This window comes from Microtus pennsylvanicus, chromosome X (genome assembly GCF_037038515.1).
Source record: "Microtus pennsylvanicus isolate mMicPen1 chromosome X, mMicPen1.hap1, whole genome shotgun sequence".
NCBI classification, from domain to species: Eukaryota; Metazoa; Chordata; class Mammalia; order Rodentia; family Cricetidae; genus Microtus; species Microtus pennsylvanicus.
This window is the reverse complement of record NC_134601.1, coordinates 81,408,914-81,432,997: the sequence shown is the minus strand read 5'-3', so window position 1 is coordinate 81,432,997 and position 24,084 is coordinate 81,408,914. Positions and strand designations below refer to the sequence as shown.

At 35.2% G+C, this 24,084-nt stretch overlaps 1 protein-coding gene across 35 annotated transcripts in view; it reads right to left on the bottom strand.

Moving 5' to 3' along the window:
* Positions 1–24,084, bottom strand: part of Atrx (ATRX chromatin remodeler) — a 156,418-nt gene that overhangs the window by 70,419 nt on the left and 61,915 nt on the right. For 31 of the 35 annotated variants that reach the window (XM_075957921.1, XM_075957935.1, XM_075957913.1 and 28 more), the window contains 5 exons: positions 22,097–22,164; positions 18,410–21,444; positions 12,598–12,670; positions 2,452–2,585; positions 1,857–2,033 (listed from right to left, as the gene is read on the bottom strand). In XM_075957921.1, coding sequence (XP_075814036.1) covers positions 1,857–2,033; positions 2,452–2,585; positions 12,598–12,670; positions 18,410–21,444; positions 22,097–22,164 — 3,487 coding nt within the window. The remainder of the gene's footprint in view (positions 1–1,856; positions 2,034–2,451; positions 2,586–12,597; positions 12,671–18,409; positions 21,445–22,096; positions 22,165–24,084) is intronic. The other 4 variants (XM_075957942.1, XM_075957943.1, XM_075957926.1 and 1 more) reach the window with 1 other exon arrangement.

The window sequence follows — 24,084 nt, the reverse complement described above, 5'->3', positions numbered from 1 at the left end:
AACAAAATCCAATTGGTCATTTCACATTAAAACACTAGAGAATTATATAAACACCAAAAGGAGAGAGACAGACAGAAAAAGAGAGAGAGAGTATATATTACTAAGAGAGAATATATTACATAAGATATACCAAATTCAAGTATTCAAGCCCACCATAGTGGCACACCTTTAATCCCAGCACTAGGGAGGCAGAGGCAGGTAGGATCTCTGTGAGTTTGAGGCCAACCTGGTCAATAGAAGGAGTGCCAAGACAGCCCAGGATACATGGTAAAACCCTCTATCTCAAAAAAAAAGCAGACCAAAACATGATAAACCAGTTAATGATTCAAATGGTACAGGCTAAACAGCCTTAATCAGATCTGAAATGCACTAAAATCTGAAGTCTATGAATATCAACATATTCCATGAGTGAAAACATCTAAACTCATGTGCTAAGTTGCTACCAAAATGCAGGTGCACTGGGAATACTGCCTAAGTACATGAGGCAGAGATGACAAATAAATGAATTTTGTGTTAACAAGGATCCATTTCCCAAGATATCATTATTTATATATCAATATTTCAAAAAAGGGAAAACCCACAAAACTAAAGCATTTCTGGTACGATGCATATCAGATAAGGTATACTAAACATGTATTTATAAATATAAAACTGTACTTCTATATTAAAAATGCAGGTGTTTAGTACTATATAAATTAACAAAATGAGAATTAGCCATACATACATATGTAAGTAATAATCAAAGGTAAATTAATGGAAGTAAGTCTGGGTACAAATAAACAAGGCTGCTCAAGGTAAAATGATTATAAACTTTCTGCCAATGAGGATGATTAACAACCATGTGCAGGATACAGAAAGCCATGACCTAAGGATTCTAAAAGAGAAACAATAGCAGGCAGATTGCTGGTTGAAATCAAGACTGATATAATGACTCCTCTATAGTAAGAGGGAGACATAAGACAAGTCAGCTGTTGACTGCCATGGGTAATTTTCTTCCTTTGTCTGCTGTATTGCTTAAGTTGTTTGACTGGTTGGTTGTTGTTAATGTTTTTTGTCAGCTTGACATAAGTAAAAATCACTTGGGGACTAAGAAGAGCAACTGAGAAAATGTCTCCAGTAGATTGGCCTGTGAGCAAGACAGTAGGGCATTTTCTTGATTCATGATTGATGTGCACTGGGGTAAAGGGGTGGTGATCAGCTCTGGGCAGGTGGTCCTGAGTAGTAAAGCAGGATGAACAAGCCTTGACAGTCAGTAAGCAAACTGTTCTTGTTTGTCTATCGCCTCTGCTTGTGTTCCTGATCAATAATTAGGAACCAGCATTCCTCAGTAATGGAGTGACCCGAGAGTTCTAAGATGAAATAAACTTTTCCCCTAACATGATTTTAGTCATGGTGCTTATCACAGCATTAGAAACTTTAAGATATTCCTGGGTTTTTTGTTTGTTTGGTTGGTGGGTTTGGTTTGGTTTTTCGAGACAGGATTTATCTACAGCTTTGGAGCCTGTCCTGGAACTAATTCTTGTAGACCAGGCTGACCTCGAACTCAGAGATCTGCCTGCCTCTGCCTCCCGAGTGCTGGGAATTAAAGGTGTGCACCACCATTGCCTAGCTAAAATATAAAATATTCCTGGTTTTAAGGTGTAAGATAGGCTGAATTCTAAAACTACAGAGACTATTAATGGCGAAACTGTCAGAGTTTTCTAGTTATGCACTGGGACCAAACATGAGATCAGATATGTACAGATGCTCTCTTAGGGGCAGCGTTAAAGTGTCTGAACAGATATACTCAAATTTGAATATGAGAACTCATTCACAAAACAAGTATTTGCTTTACAATCAAAATTAAAATGTCTTACCCTTCCTTCTATTTATTCCTTTGGCTTCTTTATGTTCTTTAGGCTTTGTCTTTTTTTCTTCTCCAGATTCTCCATCACTCACCGCCAGCTTGTATCTCAAAAGTCTATGTCTGTATCTTGGCTTCTTAGATTCTTCGGAATCTGAATCTGATTCAGAATTGACTTGATTTGGGGCTTCTAAATGAAGAAAATATATCTAAAAAGCCCTCATCAACAGACTTTCTTTTAAGTACATTTTAAAATTATTCTCTCCATTCACAATTAGCACAATTTATGTACCTTAATACCACCACTGATAACAGGTAGTCACTTACCAGCCCCAGTTACTGACTATGGACTAACCATCACCAGTGTGTGACACTTTAAAATAAGAACTATTTTGTTTACATGTTTATTGACAGTAAGGGAAACAACGAGCATAACTTACACAATTATCGTAATGCATACAAATGATTTGTGATAATAAAGTTTCAAATATTTTTTAAACCCTCAAATGCATTTCCTGAGATTTCTTGGTCAGATAATCTTCACAGATTAAATGGCTAAGGAAATATACTATAAATCCAACATGGCAACTTCTCTGTGGGGAGCTCACCCTCATCTCCTGGTGTTTTTTCACTTTGTTTTCCAATTCTTTTTTTCTCTTCTTCAGGTTCATCATCTGAAGATCCATCCTCATCAGAGGAAATATTGGCGTTAATTTCTTCTAAAAGCATCTTCTTGGCAATTCTTGGGAGTAAAAAAATAAATAAATAAAAAGCTGTATTTTGGGGGGTAAAGTACACCAAATTAAAAACAAATTCTCTGTATCAAAATAAAAATAAATATGGTCAAACAGACTTTATATTGCAAGCATGAGACAAGACCAAAAAAAAAACATGTTTTAGCACAAGCTACCAATGAACACTCTTGAAAATGTTCACTGATCATTCCTCAATTCCACATAATTTTTTAATGTACTAAAAACTCTCAGGGATATAGTCTACTAAGTATTTTGACCAATTAAAAGTTGATGCTGCCATCCTCCGGTGACTACCATGTGAGATAGGCTAACAACAGTAAAATTCACTTATCCAGACAACAGAAGTTCAAATCTGCAGAGAAAGGGATACTTAACAGAAAAACAAAATCTCAGAAAAGCAATGAGTAACAAACCAATCTAATAGGAGACAGCACGTCAACTACATGATAAGATGTTTGGACCTTAATTTCACTTTTCTTCATAAAAAGGTTAACCAAAGTAACACCATTAATATTCGATACTGAAGCAACCATCAATCATTAGTATTAGTCAAGCTGGGGTATTGAAGGGGCAGCAGTGCCACTTATAAGGTGAAAGAACACGTATTATTATAACTGAATTTTAAGTTTCAGGAAAAATACAGAAAAATAGCTTTGCTCATACAATTTCTCAAGATGCTTCTCGAGACAAATTTGCTTAATGAAGACACACCTTTTACTAATATGAAAATACACTACTTGGTAATTTCAAACTTAAACTAAGAAAAATATCTGAAAGTGTAAAATAAAAGCAATAATGAAATTTTTGTACAAGTTATGGTCATGGATTGCTCTAGGTATCCTTTTGCTATATATTTGTAAATCACCGTAATTAATAAAAGAAAAGCTTATAGCAAGATCCTAAAACCTTGTCATGACTTAACATTTATGAGGTAAACAGCCATTCGGCAATCAAGACAGCCTGATTAATTGAAAGTGGTATTCTTGTGACTACAGAACCTTTGTTTGGGTTATGTTTCATTAGTTTTTCAAAACGGGGTATCACTATATAACCCGAGCTGACCTTGAATTCAGAGAGGCCTGCCTCTGCCTCCCAAGTGCAAAAATTAAAGATATGTGCTACCAAACCTGGCCACGTTTGTTGTTTCAACCCTTCTCTACCTTGCTTAGCATGATGTTTCACTTCAATAAAGAATTCCCTTCTTAGTAAGGAGCAGTAATATGTCAAGGCCTCAGCTTTGACAGATAAAATGTTCACTGCTATTTACATTGTAAGACGCAGATTAAACAGCTACAGAAATGTTCATTATATGCCATTTTGAACTATCTCCTTCACACAGATAGATCAGAAAACAACACAGAAAATCACCAATAGATGAAGGAAGCCACAGATGACTATTTTTCTGATGGTTTCTGCTATGATTTTATAGACTAAATTATCTCAAATTAACTCTTTATAAGGTTAAGGAAGCAAGCTTTGCTCTTATACATAGGGATAAGTGGTTCTGGCTTGTAGGAAACATTTTATGAACAGTAGACTAACTAAGGGGTGCAATATTGTATTTAGACAAGAAAAAATAACAAGTATCATTTACTTTCATCAGTTTATAAAGAGAATCCACGAATTCTTCCTCAAATTCATAAGCCATTACCAAATAAAGGAAAGTTCTTTAGAACTAAAAGAAAAGATCTTTTATAGAAGATGATTTCTAAAATCATCCTAAATACATACTAGATCAGTTCTTCTCATCAACTAGGAAGAAAAATCTTTCTCAAGTTAAGCTAGGTAATAGAGTCTTTAAAAATGTGTCTATATATAAAACTTGTACATGACATGTTGCATGTTAGATTAGAGTCAGAAAATTGTATTTATTTCACTAGAGGCTACAAGAAGATCTATAAAATCATTTGGGTAAGGCAATACATTCTGAATCTACTTACTCTAAATGTCAATGTAGTAACCTGACTTCTGGTTGTGACCACAAATTCAAAGAGCTTTAAAAGTTCATGCTAACTATAAAAACGTTAACTGTAAGCAACCAAACGATTTTTCCTCTTTCAAATTCTAGATTCTTAAGACTATGTCTAAGTGGGAAGTCAGAATATATAAATCTAACGAAAGTATTCACAAGATTTAGATTGTCAAATAACAAAGGAATATTAATGTAAACAGTGATACAATATGTTAAGTAATAAATTATACAATAAATCACTGAAAATGACAGCACATCCACGCATTAAAGAATTACAACTTGTCAACAATCTTCAGTAATGTTAAAGTATGGGAAACAATTATGGTCACTTTAGAAGCAGATAAACCACAAATTTCAGAGAATGGTCGTTTTTCTCCAAATCACAAGTTAAATACAGAGTAGTGGAGACTTCTTAAGATTTTTAAGACTAGGGCATTTTCAAACTGCCCTGGAACATTATCTTACCAAAGTAAAATCTTATTTATAGCAAAGGATACTAAGGAAGTTGAATAATTTCGCATAAATTATAGCTGATGGGGAACTAATGAGGTGGCAAAATGTTAAGCACACATACTGCTCTTCCATAGGACACAAGTTTAATGCCAAGCACCGGCATGATCAGGAAGCTCACAACGTTCTGTAACTCCAACACTTGGGGTAATCAACATCCCTGGCCTCTGTGGGCACCTGCACACATGGTACATATACCCACACATAAACTTAGAGATAAGAATAAATTTAAAAAGCAAAATGATTGATGGTTCAAGCCTCATGTCAAAGAATGACTGTTATAATCCTAACATAAATTCTGCTACATCAGAAAATTATAATTCAAAGGACCTAAGGGCTAAGACCAAACTTCAATATGAACAGAAAGCATGCTGAGGTGAAATGTGTCCCACCTACAAAGCCAACAGTGAGCCACTTTAGGGAAACTCCACTACCTTAACTCTGGAGTCATGAGCCACAGAGACATCACTTGAGAACCAGCTGAGGCTGGCAAAGCATCATTTGAGGCCTCAGCTGGACCCATGCTGGTATGCATGTGATGGATGTATAGTCATGTTCCCTAGTTGATTCTGTTTGCTCTGAAGTTCCTTTCTTGAGGTTTCCAGGATGTTTCTGAGAAATTCATCCAGGCAACAAGGTGCCCCCTGGAATCTCAATGATCAAAATTATACCATGGGACCAAGTAGAGCATTCAAAGCAGTCGGGACTCTTATCGGAAGCATTAAAGGCATAGGCCATGTGCCATTCTTGTGGCAGCATACCCAGGCAGAGCCTGATGTAATAAGAGCCTCCATTTTCCTGAAAGGGAGGGAAAGAAGAGGGGAGAAAGCAAAACAATATGGAGGGAAGGTATAGTCCCACAAACAATGAACAGGATGATGCATAAGATAGGACCCCCAAGTCCATACAAACAAAGACTTCTAAATTACACAGCAAATGCTAAGATAATATTTTATTACACCTCATCTACTAAAATAAGCAAAAATGATAAGAAATGAGCCTGATGACACAAAAAAGCAATCAGAAAAACAAAATTAGAAAGTAAAAAAATCTGTTAGAAATTGTGATCTGGAAAATAAGTGAGTAATGAATGCCTCGGTAAAGTGCTTAAACAGGAAAAAAAACTGCCTCCAGCTGGCATGTAAATCAATAATTCAAAAAAAGTGAATTTCTCTATAAGGAACTATCTGGATGGATCTCCAGTACCAGAACACTTTAGAAAAAGCTATAACAAAAATAACACAAAATGTTATATATAACCAGAAGTCAAGAACATACATTCTAGTGAGAGACAGCAAATGACAATGCTAATGAATACCTGGACAAACACATCAAAGTCGTTCCAAAAGACAACTATATATGCATTCATATGCATATAAATGCAATCCACAGTCAATTTTTATGTCTTTACAATTCAAAGAATCAAAGTTTTCTTTTTTAAAAGAGCTCTAAATATAAACATGTCAGTATGTTTTTATATCTACAATAGAGTAAAATGACATCACGTAATACATCCTACAACTACAATTTTACTATTTAAGAAGCTCTAAAACAAAAAGAAAAAAAAACTTCTCAACTTAAAATTACATTTTTGAAAGGGTAATAAATTAACAAAGTTTATTAAGAATTGTTGTTCTACACTCTGCATAAAGTGCAACAATGGAATATATGGCTGTGAGATAATGTTCTTGTATCCTGCAAAGATTTGTCACTTATATTGGTTTAATAAAACACTAATTGGTCAGTAGCCAGGCAAGAAGTTTAAGCGGGGTGACCATACTAGGAGAATTCTGGGAAGAGAAAAAGGCTCAGTCTGCAGTCACCAACCAGACATAGAGGAAAGAAGATGCTGCACTGAGAAAAGGTACCAAGCCAAGTAGTTAACAAAGACAAGAATTATGGGTGAATCTGAGTTGTAAGAAATAGTTAATAATAAGCCTGAGCTAATAGGCCAAACAGTTAATAATTATTACAAGCCTCTGTGTGTTTCTTTGGGACTGAATGGCTACAGGATCAGGCAGGACAGAAACTCTGTCTAAAATATACAGCTAATAAAATAGATCATTGGCTTAAATGTATTTTATTTAGATGACATAGTTTCTGAGTATACATAACATAAAGCACACATTATACTTTCCAAGTTTATTTGTAAAACAATTACAGGGTGAAAAGTTAAGGAATGTTTACTATTTTCAGTGAGAAAAGAAGAGTAAATACATATTTTGCAGCAGAGTATAAGGCATTATTTTAATCACTGCCATTTACTTCAAAGATTAAAAAGTTTTATACTTATTATAGAAATTTTTAAACTTTATACTAGTATATTATTTTAATACAACTTCAAAATTCCTTAATGTGAAGTTTTCTATCAAAAAAGTAAATAAGCCATGATGATCTATACCCCAAAATGATAAGAGTTCTAAGTTTTAAAGGAATTTTATTGAGAAAAAATACATTAATGTCAATATAGGACATTTAGTCATATTAAGGAATTCGATCTTTAATATCCAATATTTTTATAATAAAAACAGAATTAAATGAAAATCATTAATTTAAAACATAGAAGTTAAAAGCAAAGAATATCAGGTCAGAAAAATGAGTTACATTGGCTACACTATACTGTAAACTTTTTATCCTGGCAAAATATTTATTTGCTCAAAGTCCCAATATCATCAAAGAACGGAAAACAAGAAAGGGTATTTAGTAGTCTGTCTAAGCCCTATCCACAGAAGGAGAAAGGTCTTCAATACTAAAACTATTTTTTTCTTTGATGAGCCATCTAGTAAAAAAAATAAAATTGCTGACACTTGCAATTAGTTGACTCATTAGCCAGCGGACTCTATTGTCTCTGGCACCTCCACTGACTTCATTGATCATACTTACCAGAAATATATCAGCAAAGTAATGAAAAAGAATTACCTTAAAATTCCTAAATACTCAAAACATTTAATTCCAAAAGAAAAAGGAACAAAATTCTTTATTTCAAATGCTGTATTTAAAGCACAATAAAGACTCAAAATAATTTTACTAACCAAACAAAACCCATTAAAAAAAGCCACATAAAAAATTCTAGCTTTAGCAAATTTGTAAATATATATATACACATACATACATACATATGTGTGTGTGTGTATATATAGAGAGAGGGGGGTCAACTGTAAATATATTTCAAATGAAACTGTAAAGGGACTTGTTTCACTACTTCTCCCAAAATCAGATGAGTAAGCATCAAATATGTTAATTATAGTTTCTATATAATTAATGTCCAGGAATTATTAGTCTCTTCCTAAGTAACTAAGCTGCATTAAAAGTACAAAGCATTCATTAACAGAATATCCACATCATGCCAACAGGGCAACAAGAAAAATTGTATATTGCCTAGATTGAAAGGCAAAACCTATTGTCCCATTCTCCAAGAGTAACAAAAACTTCAATCAACAACTCCCATAACAGAGTTTGCATTTATGAAAAAATTAATTTAGTGCCATCTATAGGAATTCTGAGAAAAAGGTACAACATTATTTAAACCATGTACACCTTCAACAATAAAAAAATGTTATGTGCCAGGCAGTGGTGGTACACACCTTTAATCCCAGCACTGGGGAGGCAGATGTAAGTGGATCTCTGTGAGTTAAAAGCCAACCTGGTTAGTTCCAAGATAGCTAGGACTCTAACACAGAGAAACCATAGCTCGAAAAAACTAAAAAGGGAAAAAATATGTGCTAATATGCTGAATATACACTAATATTCTATTACTGAGTGAGGCCCACTGACAGCATTATGTTCTACAATATATACAATTGGAAAAGTTTGGGTCAAGAAGTCCCCAGTCATAATAAAAAGAAAAGAATCACAAAGCATGTATCCACTGAACGTTCCTAATCTCAAAATTTTGATATGCTGTGAAATACTTTGGATTTGTAGATCTTCAACATTTAAATGGTAAAGTCTTGCTAAGTAAAACTGAAAAATCTGAAACACATTTGCTCCCAAGAATTTTGGCTGAAAACTGTAAAATATAAGTTTTTATCGATTGCATGATGTTTTTTCAAAGCAAGAACCAATTTAAAACTAAACTAAAGGTGGTGCACGCCTTTAATCCCAGCACTGGACAGTCAAAGGCAAGCAGATCTCTGTGAGTTCAAGGTCAGTGTGGTCTACAAAACAAGTTTCAAGCTAGCCAAGGCTGTTAAACATAGAAACCTGTCTCGAAAAACAACAACAAAAGAACTAAGTATTTAAAAGGTACATGAATCCTTACCATGCTGGCACAATCATATAACTAAAATAAACTATAATTTAAAAAACTCTTGCCAGGCAGTGGAACATGGTAGGTAGCACACACCTTTAATCTTAGTACTTGGGTAACAAAGGCAGGCAGTTCTCTTTCAGTGTGTGTGTGTGTGTGTGTGTGTGTGTGTGTGTGTGTGTGTGTGTGTGTGTGTGTGTGTGTAAATATATACATAATAGCATGAGCTACATAGTGAGACAGTTTCAAAAACTCACCAACAACAATGTATTATTACTATGATGATGATGTAAAGCCTAAGGTGAAAAATCTGAGGTAACTTGTCAAATGCATAAATTTCAAAATTTAAGAGCACTAATTTTTTCTTATAAAAAAGATCAGAAAATGATAGCTATCTGCTTCAATCAAACTATAGCTGGTCAACTAAATAGAAATATACAGACAGGACAATTCTAACTCACAGTGGTATATACTTACTTTCAAATGTTAAACTAACAAAAGTTTTTTATTTACAGTAAAATGTTGAAAATGTAACTTTTTAATGATCTCAAAAGCCTTATTTTTATTTTCTTACTATCACAGCTTTAAAATACTAAAGTAAATAAAAAGAATTGTTTATTAAGCCTTCACCAAAATATAAACATATGTGTTTTAGAAATTTAAAGTACTGACTTCCTTAATTTGAAGAATGAGAAAACTTCTTTGGCTTACAAACTAACCATTTAACTTTATTCTAAAAAAGACCTATAAACTTTATTTTATTTTAGTTTATTGATTTTTCAAGGCTTCTCTATGTAACGTAACAGCACAAGCTGTCCTGGAACTAGCTCTGTAGACCAGGCTGGCCGCAAACTCACAATGCTCTACCTGCCTCTGCCGCTCAAATGCTGTGATTAAAAAGGCAAGAACCACCACCTTCTGGTCTTATAAACACTTATGAAACATACATCATAATTAAAATTAAATGCTTGAACAAGAAAAAGTTTTAGATAAATTTATTGCATTCAAAGTTAAGCATTTGTAACAATACACTATTTACCTCTTCATAAACACCAACACTGGACTACAAAAATAGAAAAACGTATAAAATTTATACACAATTTACACACAATTATACAATTGTGTACAAATTTACAATTACAATATGCTTTCTATCAAGATACATCTTGCTAAAAATATGATACTGAAAGATTTAAACATGATCTTCAGACAAATTTTTGAAGGTTGCTTAGAGCATAGTCAAATCTGTTCAAGTACTTAGTCTGAACGAAAGTAGTGCCAAGAGGTATTTATATTCCCATCAAGGATATGAGGAGTAGCTAGTCCATGCATAGTAAGATGCTTGTTTGGTATAGTGGCTATTAAACAAGTTATAAATTGTATATTTTATAAAAGCCATTAAAATGAGTATAAAGATATGCTCAAACTAAAATTCAATTACTCTCCAAAATACCCAGAAGAGTTGCAGGGTTTTTTTTAATTTATTTATTTATTATGTATACAGTGTTCTGTCTGTTTGTATGCTTGCTGGAAATGAAGAGGGCACCAGATCTCATTACAGATGGTAGTGAGCCACCATGTGGTTGCTGGGAATTGAACTCAGGACCTCTGGAAGAACAGTCAATGCTCTTAACCTCTGAGCCATCTCTCCAGCCCCCAAGTTGCAGTTTTTTTAAATCACAAGTTTAAGATGGAATTAATGAGACTTTTTAATATAATAGTTGTCAGTTAAAGAGAGGTAAAATCAGAGAATTTTAGAAGTGAAAATGTTAATTTTTGACAAGCTATAACAAAAATTATACTTTAATAACATTCTTAATTGGTGACTAAATATAAAAGTTCATCTCTCATAGTTAAAAAAGTACTAATAACTATTAGTAAAAAGATTTTGTAAGAACTACTACTAACATCTATGGGCTTGTGATTTATACAAAAACAGTAGCATATATGAATGAAAGCATTCTAAAAGAAAAGCAAGTTCTAAATGCTTTCATAATCTAGCCCTAATGGTATATACTATAAAACCTCTGGACAGACATTTGTAAGAGAAAAACTAAATAGGAAAGCAGAGGCTGAGTCTCTGGCTTTACAACAGAGCTCTAATTAACTGTAGAAATAAGTATGGTCTTTCACCCTAGTTAAAGGATTCAGTCTACTAACACAATGCCAATGGCTGAAACAGAAACCTGTCAGCACCAGCAAGACACAAACCTGGGAGAAAATAACAGATGACCTTAGAGCACTTGGTTCATTTATCACAAAATTATGACAGCAAGTATGTATTATTTTCAGTTTCTAAATACTAGAGCTTTCTATTGGAAATAGATGGTCATTTTCATGGTCTTTACTAAAATCGTTTTTCAGACTATTGCGTATTTTTGGTATCAGAATTAAAGAGAAAATATCCATTTTTCATTGTTAGAAATAAAAAATTATGACAAAAAAATTATATTCACCAGCCCAATATTACACAATTAATTATTAAAAGGTTAGAAGTTGACCATCCACTATACATACCAGGCTATGTTCTCATTAGGTATCCTAAAGAATAGAAAATGTTTAAAATGTATGCAGAACCATGTTGACTATGGTTAATATGGTTAATATATGTTTAATTTACTCACTGCTGTGACAGGGTTGTCATTTTTTTTCTTTCAGCCGTCCCTTAGATAAGGATAGGTAACTGTATAGACTTCACTGTTTACATTTAAACATACTGTTTAAGTCTTAGTGAAATTAATAATGTCATACTATATACTTCTATTTGGGAAAAAAGGTTAAAATATGAATCGGCCTATATACGTCATCAACTGATACTTAGTTTGAAAGAAATTTTCTAAGCTTAAATATATGAATTTTTTTCATTCTTCACATGTCTTCATAAATAGGCCCACTATGTTGAATGACAAAACAATAATCAAATATAGAGATGTCTGTTCTTGCCATTTATTATGATTCACTTGTATCAAAAATTAATCTGTCAAAACTGAAAGCCTCAAAAAATAATCACATTTTACATGGAAAGATAAAATTGACAGTTCTTTATAACACACCCTATGCTAGGTGTGTTAATATTGATATTTGTTTTAAGCTTTCTGAGCTTTAGCCCATTTTCTGGCCTTTCTTTCAAACTTGCAAGAAGACTGGCAAGAGTCTTTCTAAGGCAGGAACTCCTGGTTTTTACAACCTCCTTGTTGTTAAGTTGTTGCTGTTTGCGCCCACGCCTAGGGTGTGTTATAATCTTAAGTCCTTATAGATGGAATCATACCTATTCTCAGGATCATTGTCATCGTCGTCATCATCCGCTGTGACAGGCACTGATTTAGATAAGGCTTCATCTCCTTGGGAGAAAAAGTGTACTTAAAATTAGCTTTGAATTATCTATACAAGTAAAGCTGTGTAAAATAAAACCGAAACCCAACAATGCTAGAGCAAACTAGTAGGTTCTATACAAAAGTGCTGAAATCTAAATAAGTACAAGGAATGTTGATAAAATACATAAAAGGAACTTTATGAAGGATCGTGTGTGTCTGAAGGTTCCTTTCAAAGCACAAGAATTTTAAAGGCCATCCTTTTTACAAAGTCTTATTAGTTGCCATCATTACCTGTAGTTTGTTACAGTAACTGTATTAATCTACTGAAAGTGCAAAGTTAACCAGTGTCTACTATATCTGGATTCACTGAAGTATAACAAAACTGCTTCTAATTTGATAGTGCCAAGTAATAGAAAACCACACTTTGAATCCGTATAAAACCTACAATTTGAGGTACCCAAAAAAAGACATTCGAGCACACTAAGACTTACTTCATTTTTAAAAGTTTTTTATTTAAAATCTAAGGAGATAGCTGAGGCTGTAGGTAAGCGGCATAACACTACTCTTTAATATTCACAAGGTCCCAGATTCCACTGCAAACACAGCAAAAAGGGAACAAAGGCAGGACGACTGGAATTTGTGCATTTCATAGTACAAAAGTTTTACCTTAAAAGAACAACTTAAATATTAAACTCTAGTTAATATTATGAATGCCAAACCACTCAGGGTTACTTATGCTGATGTTCAATATTAATCCACTATTAATTCAATATTATTCACTATTAATGAATGGAAGATGTCAAGGACAATACATAGGGGGAAAGCTCACAATAAATACCAATCTCAAATTAAGCAAATTAATTAGTAATGGAGACAAGGAAAAAAAACTCTACAGTGAGGAAGGACACAGGTGTCATAATAATGAAACATTTAGGCATTTTTGTTGTGTTGAGGTTATACAGAGCTAAACACAAGAAAAACCAAAATAAACACATACATACACACACACACACACACAAACACACATGGGGTGGGGAGAACAAATGTATATACAACTACTGAGTTAAATCAGGTATGGTGACTCACAACAGTAATCTTAGCAATAGACAGGCAGAAGCAGAGGATCATAAATTTGAGGCCAGCTTGGGCTAACAATAGGCTAGGCATGATGGTGCATACCTTTAATCTCAGCACTGAGAATCAGACACAGGAGGATTTGTTTGAATTCAAAACCAACCTTGTCTACATAGTAAGTTCTAGACCAGCTAGTGTTACATAGTGAGACTTGTCTCAAAAAAGAAACATGAAGGGGCTGGTGAGATGGCTCAATGGTTATTTAGCATTTGCTGTTCTTCAATAGGATTGGAGTTCAGTTCCTAGCACCCTTGTCAGGAAGTTCACAAATGCCTGTAAACTCCATCTCCAGGGGATCTGACACCCCCTTCTTCTCTGTGGGCACTCACACAATTGCACAGAGACACAAACATACAAATAAGTAGCAATGTTTTTTTTCAAACCTACTAAAATCTAAATAAATCTTCAATTTTCTGGACTTAACACTGTATTAGTTACACAAGTTATCACTAGTGAGGAAATCCAGTAAAGGTAATATTTGAGACCCTTTTTTCCCTTATTCTTTGCAACTTTTTCCATAACATAAGAGAGGAAATGGAGAAAAATATATATAAAGAAAAGACTTTGGGCTAAGTAATGTACCTCAGAGATACAGTACTTGCTTGGTGTGTGCAAGGAACTGAAACCTAGTACTGAGGAAGGGTCGACAGATACCTACAGATTTCAGGATAGAAGCATGCTAACTGTAGAAAAGCAAAAATAACTCTCAGGACACTCTAGTAAACATCCCTCTTGAACAATATTAAAATAACATATTCCTAGCTGTATTACCTTCATTCCCTCCGTTTTAGAGGCAAGATCTCACTATTTGGCCCTACTTGATCAATAATTTGCAATGTCATCCAGAACAACTTCAGATCAATTACAGTGATTCCTCTACCTTTGCCTCTGGAGTGCTGGGATTACAAACCATTAACTCCATGCCATTCAATGTAATCCCCTTTACTGTCTAAATGTTGACCTAAACTTCAAAATCAAGTTCAAACAGTACAAATTATTCTAAATTTTTGCCTAAAATACTTAAATAGTTCATTTACCATTACAACACCCATTGTGGCTTTCTCAATTTTATTTTTGATAGCTTTTTAGGAGTAGAGGAATCATTCTTTTTGTTCTGTTTTGCTTTGTGTTTGAAAACAGGATTTCTCTATGTAGTGTGGCAGTCCTGGAACTCACTACATAAACCAGTCTAGCCCCATACTCAGGAGATCCAGGCAGTCCTCTGCCTCCCAAGTATTATGATTAAAGGCGTACAACACTGCAACCCAGCTTAAGCAATGTTTTTTAATCACTGGCTCATACCTAAGTTTATCCTGAAAAAAAAAAACATTATTTTGTGCATGTTTATCTTCAAAACCTTTCATATTTCTATTATGTTTGCATATTTTTATTGGTAGGATAAAATCCCTGGTAAATTTATCTTTTATTTCTTATCCTAAATATTCCACTTGGTCCTAGCAAATTTATGTTCTATTTTTTATTCTAAATATTCCACTTGGTCCTAAGAAATTCACAAGCAACAAGGTTTATTTAATCAAACTGTTGAATAATTAGCATCTGATTAAGAGACAGATACTCAAGCTTTTTTGGATATATATCCCTAGCACCTAGTCAGTCTATGTCAAGGTTCTATTGGCTAAAATGGAACATAATTGTCTAGGTTAGTACTGAATTATGGGATTACTGGGAAATGCTTTCATTGTGTGTTTGCCACATGTTGCCAGCTTCTAAGGTCTAATGAATAATAGTACTTATTACACAAAATATTAATAATTCCAAACATAAGACAGAAACTTTCTGTTGGACATAGTGGTACAAGCCCATAACTTCAGTACTCGAGGTAGAGGCAGGATGATTACTACAAGTTTGAGGCTGCTCTAGTCTACATAGACTAGTGAGTGCTACATAGCAAGAGCTTGTCTTAAACATCATCAAAAATAAAGTAAAATGAAATAAAATAAATGATGGGTCTGGGGAGATGACTCGGGAGCTAAGGGCACTTGATGCTTTCACTGCTCTTGCAGAAGACCTGTGTTTGATTCCCAGTCCCCACATAGTGGCTTCCAAACTTCTCTAACTCAAAGTCCAAGGAATCTGAAGCCTTCTTCTAGCCCCCAAGAGTACCACGTAAAAATATGGTGCATAGAAATACATGCAGGCAAAACACCCATTAAATATCAATTTAAAAAAAGATAAATATAAGGTCTAACACGTCAAATCACTCAGTGGTAGGGCATTTGCCCATCACACATGAGAGGCCCTGGACTCCCCAACATTCGACACCCAGACTCAGAGAGAGAGAGAGAGAGAGAGAGAGAGAGAGAGAGAGAGAGAGAGAGAGAGAGAGAGAGAGAGAGAGAAGCTAATAACTTTTCATTCTTACAGACTAATCTTTAATAGGGATTTTACCAACTAACCTGCTAACTAAAACATTTTCTATCAAAGTAACTATTACACTTTGTGTTTGTTTAAATTATGTATATACGTCTATTGTATGAGTACATACATGTTTGTACATATGGCCATGAAGGCCAGAGAATTAGGATCTCTTAGAGCTGGAGTTACAGGTGTCTGTGAAAAACAAAATGTAGGTCCCTAGAATTGAACTCTAGTTCTCTAAAAGAGCAGCAATATGTGCTCTTTTTAAACTATTGAGCCATCTTTCCAGACCCTAAATCCATTTATAATACAAGACCACAATTCTGAAGTTGAAAAAAAAGTTAGTTTACAGGAAAACCTGATCTGTATTAATACTCAAATATTTCATTTGTGGAAACATTGTTTGATTTTGTGGCATCACATCAAACCTCTTCAAGAGTTTTTTTTTTAAATGCCCTATAAATTTAAAGGTTTTTTCTTCTCAAAAATAAGACTGAAGTTAGTTTTATTTAGAAAGTTGGAATAAATGAGAAACTCATAAGTAATAAAGAAAAAATTCTTCTGATTTTGCCTATACTGGAAAGTTTTCTAAAAATTTATTTATATATTTAATAATTCTAAATATTGTTGATATTGTCTTAACTAATTAAAAATAAATACAATTAACCAATACACATATACTAGTCAAGCGATTAAATTTTTTTTCTAGGTATTAAGGACAAACTGATCTAATTCATCAGGGTGGGGTGACTTTGGGATTTTTCTTTCTTCCTTTATTTTGATAGTGTTTCTAAAAGAGAAATACCTTTTCATATCATTAGATACTAGTTGATGAGGAAAAGGATTATATTAAAGTAAATTCCAATTCTTTAGATGTTCAGTGCTAAAGCATTTGTCTAGTGTACAGAAGGGCCTAGGAATAATCACCTTCTAATATCAAAACAAATTATTTTAGAGAACCAGATGTGGTTATTAGAAAAAATTAGGCAGTGACCAACCTTAGCTAACTTGGTTACACTGAGTTAAAAGCCAACTGCGTATAAATGAATCCATCTTTAAAACAAAATATGTCAAGGAATTTGATGGGACACACAAAAAGATGTTTTGATTTAAATAGGAAAATCTAGCAAAGCAGTCAAGACTTTTTATATGCCATATTATACCATTATCAAGCACTCCCCACCACTGCATGAATACTTACTAAACTATTGACATTGTAAGCGGCCTCACAGAATGAACACACACTAGTGCCCCTCAAGCTGACTAATGAAAAATAGATCCCAAGAAATGGGAATTTCCCCAAGAATCTCTAATTTCTTTAGAAATCTCACACTAGGAGAAGGAAAAGGCTAGGATCCTGGAGCTAGCCAAAGAGAGAATTTGTCTCTAGGAAAAGCGGTCCCACCGGTCTATCAACTTGTCAAAATACCTTGGAGGTAGGTGTTAGCTTCAGCAACACGTACACAAACTGAAATGATAGGAGAAAAATAACATTGACCATGCTCAAGGATCGATCTCTCTCTCTCTCTCTCTCTCTCTCACACACACACACACACACACACACACACACACACACACACACACACGCGCGAAAATTTCTGTATTTTAAACAACAAAAACAAACCAACAACAACTTGTAGTATAAGACTGACTAAATGAAGACCAACTGATGAGTCAGCGGCAAGCAGGACTACACCTTCACCAGGAGTGCTTGGATGTGCATGTATCATCCTGGCCCTCCACAAACTTTAATCTCACTTCACTTGAAACATGTCTGGCAGACGGCAGTAAACTGAATCTCTATCCCTCTTTCCAATGTGGCCATAATGAGTAAATACATTTTGACTTTTTACTATAAATCTGGCTGTTTTAGTTGGCCCCTGGGAAACAGCAGCTAGCCAAACAACTTGGCTTCTTAGGATACAGACTGTAACACCAGGTTTGGTAACAACATCAACTTGATTTTATTTCATAACTACTGCACATTATTCCAAAGAACACTGAACACTGACAAAGTAATTCTGCTGTTTATCCAACAAACTTGGGGTGCTTGACATAGAATGCTTGAAATACCCTCTAATGATGGCATAGAAATAAATAAAAAAAGTATCGACAGTAAATGTCTAAATAAATTTTAAATAGGTTTTTCCTCAACAGTAACTCTGAATTTCACCTTAGGGAAAATTAAACAATATAGTTATCATAGAGGGGGACAGATTACAAATTCTAAAGTTGAAATTTACTCTTGCATACCTGAAGACTGACAAAATCCACTGTGTGAAGGCAGCACTAAATTTTCAGTCACAGGCTTTATTTTCTGTTCATCACTGCTCTCCTCGCCTGCAGAATTCTGATCATCATCTTCTAGATCAGAAGACGAAGAAGTAATGTCTGCTTGCTTCCTTTTAGTACTTGTTCTTAAGGACTTTCTTCTTTTATCCTTGGCGTTGCCTATCTTCTTTTTGGCTGAAGTTCTTTGTTTCTTCCGCTTTTTATTATCTTCTGAACTTCCCTCAGCATCGGAAGAAGATGAAGCACTCCGGATTTCCTTGGTATTTCTCTTGGAATTTAAATTTCTTCTTTCTCTCAATTCAGTTCTTTTGGGTCTCTTCTCGGTAGAGTCACACTCTCCTTTCAAGGAGTATTTCTCAGTATCTGAGGATGAACACTCTGGCCTCTTCCCTGAACCCTTTGCAGCCAAGCTGGATTTTTTCTTCTCTTTCTGAGAAATTCCATTCTTGCTCTTTTTCTCTTCTGAAGAGTCACAACTGTCTCCTTTGCCTGGCAACTTAACACTATCAGATGCGTCTTCCTTCTTTTTGGAAAACTTGTCTCTCAATTTTTTGCCTTTCTTTTCTCCATCAGTTGTGTCATGCTTATTTGGCTTTATTCCTTTAGGAAAATGGCCAATTTCTTCTCCCTCAGGCAACTTCTCAGTACCATCAGAGGAAGACTCATACTGTTGCTCTGACTTAATTGTTTCTTCCTTTAGGTCCAAAGTTTTCTTTCCTTTTGCTCCAGTTTCCCGTCTCTTCTGCTGCTTCTCGCCTTCTGAAGATTCATCGCTGTGCTCTTTCTTTGGAAATCTATCAGCACCATCAGATGAACTACTCTGTACTTTTCTACATGCTCTGGTTCTCACATGTTTACTCCTCTCTTTAGTTTTAGAAACTCTTCTGTCATCAGAATTTCCATCCTCCTCTCCGCCGGAAGGCTTTTCCGCACCATCGGAGGAAACACTTGGCTGCTGCCTTGCACAAAGCGCCTCGCTCAATTCCATGGCACTCTTGTCTTTTTCAACTGAGCTTTCAGCTGCAGACAAATTCTCTCCCTGTTTTTCAGTGTCGCCAGTGTCGTCACTAGACAATCCTTCTTGTACAGTCTTCACACTGGCCTGCCCTTCATTATCTACTACTTTTTTGCTCTGTTTTTCATCTTCAGAAAAGTCACATTCTTTTTTGCCTGAAATACTTTTTTTAGTTATTCTGGCAGCCCCAATTCTGCTCATGGTTTTTATCTCTCTCTCTAACTCTGAGTCATAGTTAGAGGAATCTGAGTAGCTCTGGCGTTTCTTTTTAGAGATAATAGAGGTGTCAGTTGACTTTCCTTTTTTAATGTCAAAGTCTGACCCAGAAGTAGAATTTTTCCGTTTCCTTTTTCCATTATCGTCAGTCCCTGCTTCAGCTTTATGATTCATGTGTGTTTCATTAACATCAGTGTCTGAAGAAGAGCTGTGCCCCATCTGGCTTACCTCCTTAAGGACTGCTAGCATTTCATCAGAATCTGAATTCTGATCCACAACCGTGGGTTGCTTAGCTTTGGGCACCTTATGAGGTTTAGGGTTATCAATAGCACAGTCAGTAGAATTTCGCTTATCCTTTTTTCTTATCGGAACTGACAACTTTTGTTTCTCTTTAATAGATTCATTACTTTCTTCATCTGAATTCGATATTGCAGGGTTACTTTCTGTTTGTCTCCTCAAGGGTGTAGTTTTTACACGTGGAGATCTTCGAAGATCAGATTCTTCTAAAAGTAATTCAACATCATTTTGAACTGAACGCTCATTATCACTATTTTCCTCTTCCAGTCCACATTTCTCTGAGTTGGGGGCCACCCCAGAACTTTTACGGCCATCCTTCTCTTTTGAAACTTCCTGAAGGTCAGCACCTTTAATTGGGGAATTAGAAAGGGAGACAGGAGTGAGTTTAACATATAATTCCTTTCTTACTTTCGCTGCCATTTTTGACTTACTGCTATCCTTTGAAGAAGTGGGAAGTTTTAGAGATAATCCCTCCACTTCTGGCACAGTCCCACTGTGGCGGCCATGTACTCGATAATCAGCTGAACACTGAACTTCCATAGCATTCTCAAGGCTGTCAAATATGTCTTCAGGAACTGAGGAAGGAACGGACACAATGTCCATGTCTATGTCTTCAGAAGGATTAGAAGGTCCAAACTGAGGTCCATCTTTCCTACTTGAACCCTTATGTTCACCACTAGTACTTTTACTTGCTTTGTGCTCTTCTTGGATGTGCTCGCTGCCTATGACCTTAGCTGATGATCTAGCATCTACCTTTAAAAGGTCTTTCTTCTCTGTAATAGAGGATTTGTCCCCCTTTCGCGCTTTTGTTTCAGACTTTACATCTGTGATTTTAAGCTCTTTGGTATTTTTCTCTTTGTGCAAAGCATCCAAAACTCGGATCTCTGAATTTAAATCTTCTTCCAATGCAAGATGAGTCTTCTTGATATCAGCCAACACAGATTTAAAAGCCTTAAGCTGACGTAACTTCAGAGCAGGACTCATTTCTGAATTATCTGCTGCCTGTTTCAGAAACTTAACATAACTAGAGTTCATGTTAGATGTAGTCTCAATCAGTATTTTTGTCTTCTTAGTTAATTCTTTGGGCACAGTGAGTGCTGAGTAAGTGCAGGTTACAGAACCAGAACATGAATCCTCTAATTTTTTTTCTTCTCCATTACAACTAGAACTATTCTTCTTTGGAGAAAATTTGCATGTTTGGTCACATACTTTACTACTCTTTTCACTGTCAACTTTTATCTTCTTCTTATTTTGTTGCAACAACTGTTCTAAATTCTCAAATACGCTGTTACATGCAGTGACCAAGTCCAATAGAGGCTCGGGTTGACAAATGTAGCAATACCATTGATTGTTTTCATCCAGTATTGTAGATAACTCCTTTCGACCAAGGTTGCGCAAGATGCATTTCTTACAGAAGGCATTATGGCAAAAGTCGCAACAAATCAAGTTCCCACCTTCTGCACACCATCTGAAATGGTTTAAGGATTAAAATGTTATTTCCAGTGAAACTAATTTTAATGTCTTTATACTGGCAAAAGAATTTAAAATTTCCATCAGTGTTTTCAGTGGTAATTTAGATCACCTGCTTACTTTTAGCAGAAATGTAAAAGTAGACAAACTGGTTTTGTGGAAAAGACAACCAACAACTAAACACAGCAATGAAAACACTACAAAAGATGACTCTAGGGATAGAAAGATAACCCTGGAGTTAAGAGAACATAGTACTCTTGTAGAAGAATAAAATTTGGTTCCCAGCACCCATGTCATACAGCTTACAACTGCCTGGAACTCCAGCTCTAGAGGAATTCAACATGTCTGGTTTCCAAAAAAACCTGCACACACCTGCACAGACACACATGCATATATACTTATGACTGAAAAAGAATTTTTAAAGGTAATTTAAAAAAATAATTTTAAAAGATGTATCTAAAAAGATGAGAGTGGTGGGGGACGCCTTAAATGACAGCACTCCAGAGGCAGGCTAATAATCTCTGTGAGTTCAAGGCCAGCCTGGTCTACAGAGTGAGTTCCAGAACAGCTAGGGTGTAACACAGTAACAAAGTTGATAATAACCCCAAAATAGAAAACAATGAATGTTAAATAAAGAATTTATTACCTACCTACATTGCTCATCCATTCCATCTGAGTCACGGCTAATATCATCACTCATATAATACTTAAAACAGTTCTAGTGAAAGAAAAGAGGAAGGCAGAATTTATTCAAAATATACAAGTCCTAAATGCTCCTTTGAAATCATTAAAAATGTGAAAGGGATGTGCATGGTTTGGATGATGAAAGCAAAACCACTGTACTGCCCAATATTAGTTTTTTAAACATAGGACTATTTCAAGAAACTGATTCCTTGAAATGCATTTTTCTTCTAATCTCATCCACAACCACTACTCTTTAAATAAAAATATGATAAAAATTCTATTTATAGCCAAGTGGTGGTGGTGCATGCCTTTAATTCCAGTCCTCAGAAGGCAGACAGGTGAACTCCATGAGTTCAAGGCCAGTCTAGTCTACACAGTGAGTTGCAGGACAGGCTCCAAAGCAACATACGACCTTGTCTCAAGAAAAACAAAAGACTAATTTGTTGTTTGTTTAGGGACTGGAGTTAAAAACAAGAACACTGCCTCTTCTTCCAGAGGACCTGGGTTCAATATCCAGCACCCACATGGCAGCTCACAACTGTCTGAAACTCCAGTTCCAGGGGACCTGGAACCCGCACAGTCATACACATAGACCAAGGCACATAAAATAAAATAAATCAATTATTTTAAAATAAAAAAATTTAAAAGATTTTACTTAATAAACATTTCTAATCTTATTCAACTAGCTACCAAATTTCTACATAAAAGCATACATGCTTTTGCTAATTAAAATGTAAAATAGTCAGCATATACAAACAAGTACTATGTTTACAGCTAAACAATTAACAACCTGCATTATCTTTAAATCTCAAAATAAGCTGAGCAGTGGTGGTGGTCACCTTTAATCAGAGCACTTGGGAGGCAGAGGCAGGTTCAAGGCCAACTTGGTCTACAGAGTCAGTTCCAGGACAGCTACGGCTGTTAAACAGAGTAACCTTGTCTCAAAAAACTAAACAAAACAAATAAATAAATATCAAAATATCTACCATGCAAGATAGGATACATCATGATAAAGAAGTTTGAGGTTCATTAAAAGGTAAATAATATCCAATACCTAATGCAGGTGTCTGAGAAGCAAAGCAGTTATTCAAATCCAAGTCTGATTAACCTAATTTTTTTCCAGTGGAACTGTTATTAGTAAAATGGTCAGCACTGAACAGTCAGACCCCATGGGAAACTGGAACACAGCAGTCAAGCATATAATGAAAGAGAGCAAATGCTGAACCCAGTGATAAAAGATCTGGTTGTCAGAACTTAAAACACAAAACACTGAATAGGCCTCTGGGGAAAATAAATTCAAAGAAGGGGAAATAAAAGAAAGGAAAAAGAAAAGCTTAGCAGAGTTGTGGAAGTCAGAATCTACCAAAAATTCATGCCAATAAAGATCTAACATACAAGGAAAGTATGGCCTACAGCCGCATTTCAAAAGGGTCTTTTTTTTGGGGGGGGGGGTGGAGTCTCAACTGTGGACCTCTACCTGGCATAGAACTCACTATGTAAATGAGCCTGGTCTGGAATCCACAGAAATCCACCTGCTTCTGCCTCCTAAGTGTTGGGATTAAGGTGTGCACTACCACTCCTGGCTGAAGGTAGTAGCTTTTTATTGGGAAACAAGCTAAAAAAAAAAAAAACTTAATCCAATGCAAGCTGGAGATCCTGCAAGCTTGGCATCATAGATATTTGAAATTGAATCCGGGGTGTTTAGCAAGGCATAGTAGCGCTAACCTTCAATCCCAGCACTAGGGAGGCAGAGGCAGCCTGGTCTCTGTGAGTTCGAGGCCAGCTTGGTAAACAAATCGAGTTCCAGGACAGCCAGGGCTACAAAGAGAAACCAACCTCGTCTAAATAGATAAATAAATACATATACATCAAGGTGTTCCTAATAAAAACATGCACAAAGTGTTAAAAGCTACAATTAACATATATGAAACACTTTAATGTCTTTTATTTCCTA